The sequence below is a fragment of the Struthio camelus genome, chromosome 24, assembly GCF_040807025.1.
Source record: "Struthio camelus isolate bStrCam1 chromosome 24, bStrCam1.hap1, whole genome shotgun sequence".
Classification (NCBI taxonomy): Eukaryota; Metazoa; Chordata; class Aves; order Struthioniformes; family Struthionidae; genus Struthio; species Struthio camelus.
In genome coordinates, this window is record NC_090965.1 from 5,590,588 (window position 1) to 5,601,356 (window position 10,769).

General features: G+C 40.4%; 1 protein-coding gene across 1 annotated transcript in view; it reads left to right on the top strand.

The window, feature by feature from the left end:
* RPS10 (ribosomal protein S10) overlaps window positions 1-10,483 on the top strand; it is a 34,914-nt gene extending 24,431 nt beyond the window's left edge. The window contains exons 7-9 of the mRNA XM_068918640.1: window positions 6,333-6,377; window positions 7,191-7,275; window positions 8,051-10,483. Coding sequence (XP_068774741.1) covers window positions 6,333-6,377; window positions 7,191-7,275; window positions 8,051-8,220 — 300 coding nt within the window. The 3' untranslated portion in view covers window positions 8,221-10,483. The remainder of the gene's footprint in view (window positions 1-6,332; window positions 6,378-7,190; window positions 7,276-8,050) is intronic.
* The last annotated feature ends 286 nt before the right edge of the window (window positions 10,484-10,769 follow it).

The window sequence follows — 10,769 nt, forward strand, 5'->3', positions numbered from 1 at the left end:
AAATCGAGCTATCAAATGCTGTTACCATAAGGGCTTTTCTGAAAGTGGTCTGCAGAGGAGCAGCCTGTCATGCGTCTAAAATTACTTGAGTGCTTCTGCAGCTAATGATTAGACTAGCTGACACAGGTGGAAAACACATGCCAGCTTTGGGGCATATAAGACCTTCCTCAGATACGTTTGTTTTCCAGTAAGCTGCTTAGGATACCTACACAAAATTATAGCATATATCAACTCTGTCTTAGGCTCAGTGAGCTGTTCACTGTTAAAATGTCACTGGGGAATGCGTGTGCAGGAGGGGAGTGTTTGATATATTCTGGGTGTAATGCTGTAAAGGACTTGCGCACCTAGTTTCCCAGCTTGGGTTATTGATTTGGCAGGGGTAGTGTTTTAAGAGGTGGCTTGCTGGGCAACAGGTGTATACTAGCCTATACTAGCTGGAACTTAGAATTGTACAATTAATCCCTGTTCTTCCCTTCAGATGGGTTTAGGCTTTTTCTGATTCTGGTTGTAGCTGAGGCCATGGTATGTGGGCAATAAGAGCAGCTGCTTTCTGGGTAGATTTGGTCTCAGCTCTCATCTGAGACAGATGTCTGTCAGTCACAAGGAGGCAACAGGTTAGCTGAGCAGCTAGATTCTGCGGCGAATGTTGAGAGAGAGAGAATCCAGTTTCCTCCCTGTCTATGGACACAATAATTCTTATCCTAAAAGGAAATAGATGGTCTGTGTGCTAATCAAAGTGATGGAAGACACTTGTGGCCTTTCTTTCACTGACTCTGGTATAGCTTTTCCATTTAATCAGAGCTAATTGGAAGAGGTGGAAGGACTCATTGCACTTTGGTTGCTTGTGGTCTTTGGAGGTGACAGTAGGCTCTCTTTTGCAGTTTGTTCTTTTGCATAGTATATATTTTCTTTTAAAATATCCTTCCTTAAAGTGAGGTTCTCAACGTCTGCATTCGCTATGTTCAATTTCATCATGGGTATGTTTGCATGTATATATGTGATCACTGGAATAATTGCCGTGTAAAGAAATCGGACTTCTCCCTCTTCCTAGTTTTCAAAATTTGAGAGTGACTGTTCTGAAAATGAAGTGTTGATTCTGAGTGACACTTGTGATCCCTTTGTCTGAGCTTGAGTTAAAAGTCCTTGTCCTAGTTTGAGATAGTCCTTATCAATATTAATCTGCACCAGTAGAAGTATTAAAGTAGACAAGTACCAACACTTGTCATGCTTGCCATTGTCTGCATAAAATTTGAAGTGACTGAGTACTTGGGCATTCTTTTTAGGCAAAATGGCAGTACGTAAGCATGCTAGCTCTGAATAAGGGCAATCTTTATAGAATAAAGCTGCTTGCTTCTGACAGGTTGTTGGAAGCGATGTCATCAATCATGGTTAGCTGCAAATTCCAGGTATATTCTAAGGTCCACTTTCTAGAAAAAAAATCTATACCTTTCTGAAATAGTAAATATTAGTCCCAACATCATGTATTTTTTGCTTCTTCATACTTGACTTTTTGTGTTGCATTCTCTTCCCAAAATTAATTTAATATTAGGGATAAGAGGGTTTTTTTTTTATGGCTGTGAGCAACTGGTGAAGAACATGTTGAAGAAATAGATGCTTTAAATTAAACTTACTATAGAGTGACTTTGAAGAAAACCTCCACGCTTGTCTGTTAAACCCAAACTTGTTTTGCACTTTTAGCATCTTTCACATCCTGACCTCTAACTGCTTAATAAATGTCAAATCCTTCAAAATTAAGGGTATGTTAGTTGTGCTCCCTTCGTGGGATCTAGAAGGCAGAGAAATTGTGCTTGATCTGTGATCAAACGGGCAATTGATGCCAATATCAAAAATAGTCCATATCATCATGGTACTTTGATCTAGTCGCTAGACTGTCCTCTTGCAAGAGTATGCTTTATAAATCATCTTTTGTTTCATGTATTTTGTCAGGGATTTAGAATATGGACATTGATATCTTTCGGTGCTAAAATAGGAAGACGTGTATTTTTTTTCTGAAGTACCATTACGTGGACCATGGATGAATGACTGAGATAAGTCAGTGTTTTAGCTTTTCCTAGATTTAGTAATAGTCAGGGCAAATACTGGACCAAGTTCTCTACTGTCCATTACCTTGCATAGGTATGCTTTATAACAATGAATGCAACATCTGAAAGTTCTTCACTCGGTGGTGGTGATATTTCACCTCTTTCACAAATGTTTATATTAATTGTAATGCAGTAAAGAATTTGTTAAATAGATACAGCCCTCCTTGAGATATACAGTAAAAATAGCAAGAAAATCTGCCTAGTAGAGCTGTAATTCATGTCTCTAGACATTGTCTAAGCTAGCAGTCTTTACTGGTATGATTTACTACCTTTAGCAGTGCAAATAGTAGAGCAAAGACATGGGTGTTTTACCACAGTCCTCTTGCCCAGCAGTAATCTATAGTAGATGCAGGCTTTGAGCCTAATAGAGCAAAGTAAAATAGCTGAAATTCCAACCCACATTTTCCTGAGCTCAGATGGAAGGAAATAAAAGCTGTCCCTAGGAACAGATGGTGTTGCTGCAGGCTGCTTTTTGCATCTGACCCGAACTTATTTTCAGCTTTGAAACCTGAACCTGCTGTTCTTGGATGTCTTCAGTAATTTTTCTTTATTAAAACAAGTTGTTCCATGAGCAGCAGAACTAGTAAAGCTTCATTTCCTCTAGATTTTTTGTTCCTTGTCCTAAGTGCCCATCCCACCCCTCTGGGCATGCAGTAGCAGTTTGAAGATGTGTATGCTGTATTTGGCAGCTGGATATTGCTGAAATTAATACGCTCTTACCAGGTGTATCTTTTCCCCCAGTGAGGACTACCTTAAGTATTGGAAGCGCACTTGAGTCTCTTGTATGCTCAGAGCAGTGAAAAAGCAGCTCTTTTTGCAAATCCTGCCTGTCTTTTATACCAGAGCGTGCCTCTTACAAACTAATACTGTCATTTGATTGGTTTGCTTTATTTTCACACCTGCAGACAGAATAGTTGGTGCTGGGGCTTTTCTACCCCTTGTTAATAGGTTTAACAGCATCCTCCTAGGACATGTGTGTATTTTGAGGATTGCAGCACAGACTCCGTGCGCAGTGCTTCTAATGCTTGGTGGGGAAACACATGCCCAAACAAATGGTGCTGCTTCTGGCAGAAGTTTACTGTTGTGGCCCGTGAGGACGGAGAATTGCCAACGCATTTACTAGCGAGGAGAAAATCTTTTAGAGTCATCTGGTGCAAAGTAAGATTTAGGTCCGGCTCCTGTCCTGCATGCATCTGTGACTGTACTTCTTGCTTTCCAAGAAAACGCTCATTGTCCTGTAGCAAAGATGACTAGGGAAGGTGCTGAGGTGTTGGCCCATAGGAAAGCAGGAAATACGAAGCTGGCTGTAAGATGGGACCGGCAGTTTTCTGAATCGGTTTCTAGCTGTTTTTGTTAATGATAATAACTATAGATGTTTTTCACAGGTGTATTGGGCAACTTTGTGGGAAATTCATGGGAAATTGTGAATTCCACTTTCTCATGTTCCATTAGGGAAAGTCACTACTATACAGAGACTATTGTTTTTCTATTTGGGTGTAAATTAAGTGCTTTATCAAAAATCTAGGTGCGCCTATTAAATCAGCAGTCTGGATTGGAAGTCCTGTAGGAGAATACATTGTCTTTAAAATCCATTATAGCAGTAAAATTGGATAGGGCAGTTAATGGAGTCAAGGATTTAACAGTTGATATACTTTATAGCCTTTGGTAAGGCTTTAATGTTTCTCATATTCCTTGCAGACTCAGTCTGATGTTTATTTGAATCAAACTGTTAACTTATGTCCCCATTTATGTGGTAAATTCATATATGAAGAAAACCTTAGCACTTGTTTAAAATTGCCTGACAATAATTCAGCACGGTTTTCCAGCAGAACATATTTGTACAGTCTTTGTGCCTTTTTGAGTGGATAAGACTAGGCAGAACGGAGGAGAAGGATGTTGATTTGCAGACAGAGCATTATTTCGGTTACCTCGCTGTTTAACCTGAGCAAAAAGAAGGGCTACTCACCTGCCTTTACTAGTTCAACCATAGTTTTAGAGCTGTGAATAAGCTTATTGGGATGCTGACTGTGCAGTATTCTTGCTTAGTTTCCAGGCTGACCAGTTGCTTGGAGATCAATTACTTGTTTTTTGCTGAATTACTTGGTTTCTAGTCAGGTTGGAGAGTTTGCTAAACCATAGTAACAAGATCCCTGTCTTTTGATTCAGTGCCCTTGCAGGGAAGTAAGGAGAACACTAGTGTATTGGCCAGAATGCAATAACCTTTTTCTTTTCTGGAAACAAGTGAAGAAAATTGGTTTAAGACAGTTACTTGGAGCATTTGATTACGCTTCACCCTTATATACATATGTGTGTGCGCACGTGTGTGTTGTGATGGTGGACGCCTTGTGTTCCTCTCTGTTGCTGATGACTGACTGATATGGCTGCTTATCTTTAAGGAAAAAAAAAAAAAAAAGTCCTTTGAGATTGTTGAAGGAGTTCTCTGAATGAAATTCTTCTGACATACTGGCTTTCCGGTCCACTCCTGAGAGCGATTAGCCCAGGTTAGCAGCGGCAGTTTTGCAGATGAGGTAAAATCACTCGTCTGCAAAGGTCAAAACCAGTTATCTGCCCCAGTCGCAGCAATGTACGTATACATGCGTACGTTGACCTTCATGGAATTGCTGTTTGACTCCAGAAATAGCCTTGTGGTTAATAGTCAGTAGCTCACCTATGGGTTTAAGGCAACGTCCGAAATACTGATGAGCCAATAAATTTTGCATCCAAAAACAACATAAAAGCTTCAGTTGAAAAGCTCTTCCTAGAAGTAGAGGTCAGGGAGCAGGTTACAGAAAGAATTAGATTTCTATGAATGCTTGTGGTAGCGGGAGCTACACCTCCCTTCCTCCTTTAGGGGCAGTTTTACCAGTAGGAGCAGTAGTGAGAGGCACTCTATCTGTAGTTTGGTCTGCGTGTGTGTTCATTTACTAGGCTGGGAACTTAACCAATAAAATCTTTTAATAATTAAGAGTTCTTCCTTTCTAAAACCATGTAACTGGTTAGTAGCTGAGCAAGTGGGAAACGGTGGATCTCAGCTGCTCAGGATAGAGAATTTTCCTTATTGTTAAACACTTAGTTCCCCTCACCCAAACATCTTTTTTTAAAAAAAAAAAAAAAAAAAAAAAAAAGCCTTATATAATCAGGCCTATATTTCTAGGCTCTAAGAGTAGAGGCACTATTTTCATGAACTGTTTGGGATATGTTCCAGCTGCCAGAGATGGCAGCTGAATTTACTTCCCTAACGTGGCTGGGTTGTATGCCAGATTGTGTGTGTTGTTTCAAACCGGTTAAGTAATGGAGCGAAATCTGGTCTTGTCTGTAGCGCTTGAGCTCCAACCATTTACAATCGTAAAAAGAAGGGAAGGAAAATCATTGTGAAAAAGGAGGGCTCTGGGGGCAGGAGAGTGGGATGGCATTTTCCTTTCATGCATGATGCAAGCACCAGAGAACAAAGGAGAAAAACAGTGCTTTGAGGAAGTGACTGAGCCACAGTGATGAGTGGATATATAACAAGTGACACCAAATCGCATAAAGTGGGTAGATACTAAGTAGTATTCAAATATAAGACAAAACTGTTACTCAGATCTCTTCTTGATTTGTGTCTGCATATGATTCAAAAGTCTTCTTTCAACTTGCATCTGCGTTTTGTGGTATATCAAAAATAGTGTTGTTTCCATTATGTAGGCTGCTTTAACAGCTTTGGAAGTATTTTATACTTGTGTTTTTTTCCAAGTGTTTCCTCACCCTCAGCTTGCTTCAAATGCATGCAAGACATCACTGAAATAGCTGGAAGCTGTCACACTGCTTTGATGGTATAAGTGGATGTCTTACGTTTACCTTATAGTTATTTTCTTAAGTAGGTTCTTAAGGAAGTGAAACTGCTAATCCCCAGAGCAAGTTTTATCCATGTTTAGGTTACAATAACCTATAGAGGAGATTTTGGTCACTCAGGGTATACGGAGGTGCAATTAGTAACTTGTCAGATAGTTTTCTTTCTCTAGATTGCCTCCAAGATGGTTTGAATATATTTAAAAAAAAAAAAAAAATCCTGGAATGCATGCATGGTTAGAGCTCATGACAGAGTTGTGTACTTTCTCTTGTGACTGTTGTTTTCAGATTAACTAAATTACAGCATTTGCTTCCTGTTTTACAGGAACTGCTGCTATACAACAAACAAGGAAATGTGTACTAAACTGTTATTAAAGTCTGTTTTTCTGTTCGCATTTTTTGTAGGCCGGAGTGAAAGGGACGTTAGGAAGATTAGTGGGAATTTTTGAGGTAAGTTTTGGACATTGTTTGAGACTGAAATTTGATGCAAAAAATCATCTTGGAATAAAAATCTCTTGCCAGTTTGTGAAGTAAATAGGTAACATGTTTGCAGAAAAACTTAAAACTCTGTGCTGAAATAAAAATGTATGCTGATCTCTTCAGTGATATTAGTCATCTGCAATTTCCACTCCAGTTGGAATTATTGATGATAAGCTAGTGTAACAGTGAACATTCCAGTGCATTCAGACCTTTCGCGCTGCAAAAAAAAATGCCACCTGCCAAGTGGGGAGCAGTGGCCCTCCTTTGTTTGTTTAGCACCTCTGATCACTAGTTGCCAAACTGGACCCTGCAACGTGGTGACATGTATGTGCCCAGTTATTAAGAGTGCTGTGACACGTGGTGAGTACTAGTGAGATGCGGAGCTGACAGGTACCAGCCATTTTTAGCTCTTCTCACAGTTACTTCACTCAGCTGTTCAGTCGTGTATAAGTAGAAGAAAAAGTTTAAGAAACAGATCAAAATATTTCTTGCTTGTTTCAGCTAAGGAACTGATTTATAAACATATCTGTCTGCCAAATACTGCCTTACAGAATAGGAACTAGACTTTTTGGTTATAATCCCTATTAATGCTTTCAGACCTCTCTTTTAAAACACTACAATTCTTAACAACTAAGAACTGATTATAATGCGATGGCAACTGCCTGTTAGGTACCGTAACATTATGGTGAAGCAGCATGCAACTTGTAGTTGCCGTGTCCCATGTGCCTCCCCCCATTTTTCCCTTTGAAAGCTTGGTCATCGTTTTTTCACTTTGCCTTCTAGAATCGGGACAGGAAACACAGAACATATGTTTACGTACTTATCGTCACAGAAGTGTTGGAAGACTGGGAGGACTCTGTCAATATTGGTAAGCCCTTTGTGCTTGAGAGCGTTAGCTGGTTCCATGCAGGCAAAGCATATCAACTTACCCTTCCTCGGGGAGCCGGAATCCTTTTGAGGGTGGTCTAGAAGAGTTGCAGTGGTTTGCCCTTTGCTTGTTTGTGGAGGGGGTGGGGGGAACAACGTGGTCAGGTTGTTGCCTTCTTAACCACTGTGGTCCAGGAGAAGTCAATTCAGCTGCAGAGCCACCTCTACAGCAGTCTTACATTTAATTCTTGCACTTTAGGATACTAAGCCAAGAGCATGAAGAACTGTCCATTTTAAAACTAAAAGAAAATATATGCGGGCAGTATGGATTGATGGTTCCCTGTTCTCTTCTGAAACCTGCACATCTAAATCAGACTTCCAAATGCAAATGAACCTGTTACTATTGTTCTCCAGAACAATACCTTGTCTGACTCGAACAGAAATTACAGAAATAGCAAGACAAATGCCCTTTTTTAAAATTAATAATGCAAAACCCGTTTGATTAAAACAATTGGATATACTGCTCTAATGATAGATACCTGTGCTGGGGATAGTGGAGTCAACAGTGTTGTGCTTGGAGTATGTGGCTCTTCAGCTGCTGTGAGATGTTGAGAGAAAGTGTCCTAGCAATTTTGAACTGACACTTTGTAACAGACTGGAATAAATCATGTCGTGTCAGCACACTTGATAGTGATTGAAAGTTAAACAGCACGACTTAAACATAATAAGGATAATATCGTTTTGTTGCATCTACTGATTTATCTTTTTACCCACAGGAAGGAAAAGGGAATGGTTTAAGATAGAAGATGCCATAAAAGTTCTGCAGTATCATAAACCAGTGCAGGCCTCATATTTTGAAACCTTGAGGCAAGGTTGTTTGGCAAACAACGGCACTCCTGTCATGACCACGACATACTCTGAGAGCTCTGTGTCTGACATCAGATGACTGAAGACGTCCCTATGAGAGCAATTTTGAAAAATAGACTGAAACATGGATTTCCCTCCCCCCCTCCCCTTTTTCACATGCCTCCTCTATCAAACAAGGCATGGGCAGCCTGTGGCAGAGCAAGTGTTAAGAGTGCTGCAATTTAGTGCAAGGTGGGATTTTTTTGTTAGCTTATTTTTTTTTCTTTTTTGGATATGTATTTTGTAAAATACATTTTGTGCATGAAGTGCCCCTTTCCCGTTACACCGTTTCCATGGCCTGGAGAGCGAGGCTGCCAGTTTCGCCTCTGCCTTGTGTTCTGGAGTGTCCCGTTTGTGTCATCCCAGCCATAGCCACTTTTTTTTTTTTTTTTTAATTAAAAGACTTCAAATGTGAGATCAGCTCTTTAAGTCTTAGTCTGTACTGTAAGGTGCTGTTCAGACCTGCGTGTTGGTCACTTTCAGCGCATATGTATAAACTTTTTTTAGACGGAGAATCTAACACTTTAATTTTGCAGGAATTTTTTTAATCCTGGTCTGCTTCTGAAAAGAAGGGTTCATAATTGATCTGTTTGCCTTTTGTTCTGTTTTTTAAAAATACACGTTCTGTGACAGTGCTAGTGGCTGGGCCAGTTTACTCCCCTTTCGGTATCTCCCGATTTAGTGCAGTGACACTTGAAGTTGAGGGCAGAGTTTTGATCACCTGCAGACATCCCTGCTGCTCAGTTGCTTCTCCTACAGCTTTCGCCAATGTTTCTGCTTTTACATCAAAATGAAACAACAGGAATTGGTCTTTATCACTTGGCCAAAAATAAATAGCCTCAGATACACTATGATAGAAACTGAATTTCCTTGTCTGTGGTAGGAATCAGGGATTCAGAGTGGGGTCAAAGTCTGACAAACTGGAGCGTCAATCACCAATGCCGTTCTGCTGATCCTGCTGCATTTTGCTGATGTCTCTTCTTGTCCACATGCCTTATACCGTGCTGAACTGGATATTGTAATTTGTGCTAAAGCATCGGATTGTACTTGCTGAGTGTTATTGCACGAACCCTTGATTGGAAAAGCGTGCGTGTCCCTGAAAAGAAGTCCTGGGGGAAAAATTCAGGTGTTCGATCTCTTGTCCTGTGGTTCTGCAGCACTTGCAATTGCACCGTGGAGCATGCTCAGAGTGTTTAACTCCCCCTCCGTGAAAGGTACAGCTGACTCCCGAGCAGAAATGCTAGCTGGAGAAGTACACCATTTAATAGGATAGTTCCCCTGATGCATTGGCACACTTCACACTTTTTGTTGTTTTTATTGATGTAAGTTTCATGCTGTCTTGATTTGCCAACAGTGTTGTCTAGTTGGGAAATAAAATGGGAAGGGTTTGGGGCTGGGGCGGGGCGGGGGGTTGGGACAGGTACACGTTTGGGAGGGGCATTAATTAATCCCTGGCTTGGGACAAGGGGTAGTTGCTGAATTCAGTAACATCTCCTTTGTCAGAGCATAGCCAAGATGTGAAATTAAATCTGCAGTACTCTTTTTCCTCTTTATTTAACAAACAATATTCTAATAAATACTCACTGTTCCAGAGTTTTTCTCTCTTCCCCAGAAGCACTTACATATGAAAATCTGATAGAAATATCCATGGAGCCTGGGACTAGGGGGAATGGTATCCTTGCTGGTTTGGCAAGAAGCTGTTCATTTTAAGATCCTATTCTGTTCCTTTACTTGTTCTCCCTGCTTTCATCAGTGTGGAGTAGCAAGGCCAAAAGCAGTGCCAGTGATCGCTAACATGAAAAACCACGCATAAGAAAAAGCTGAGAGGCATTATTCAAGCAGTAGCTTGAAACCAAGCATCTGGAATTGAGCCTAAATTACACCAGTTCAGTTCACTTCAACTTAGAGACGAATGTACAATCCTTTCTTACTCTGTGCTGATCGGCCTGAACCAGACTCTCAAAAGGGCTTGAATTCTGTATCTGGAAATGTGTAAGAAATTCAAACAGTCCGCTGTACCCAAGCCGTGAGTGGCACCTAACACAGCCATCTACTGCCTTCAATTGAGGTTTTTTTTTTTGTCTTTACTGTACAGATTAGTATGTCGAAAATGCTTTGCAACAAAACAGCTGGTACTCCTGAAAGAGTAACTGCAGTTTTAATATCAATAGCATGCACACTTTTGTTTTTAAACTAAAAATGTTTTTACAGGGCTGTTAAACTGACAATGTAGGGTAGAATATTGTTAATGACTTGCTAATGGCTTATTTGTTTGGGTCAGAAAAATAAATTGTGCCAAGAAAGTGTTTTAATGTGGCATGAATTGATGCTGTTAACACAGTAACACTGAGTGGCTGATGATACGCCTTCTTAACTGGAAATAGCTCCTGGGGTAGAACTAGTCTTTATTCAACAGATGCGTATTTCAAAACAGGCCTGGCTCCTGTTCTCCCTAAAATCTCTTCCTGCACCACACGAATTCCCATCTTCCTCAGCATCTGAGGTTCTCCTGTAATAACTGACACAGCTGCATGACCTATCAGTTTAAGCAATTTTATCCAAAATTAGGCCTAACACTGGTTTGGGACC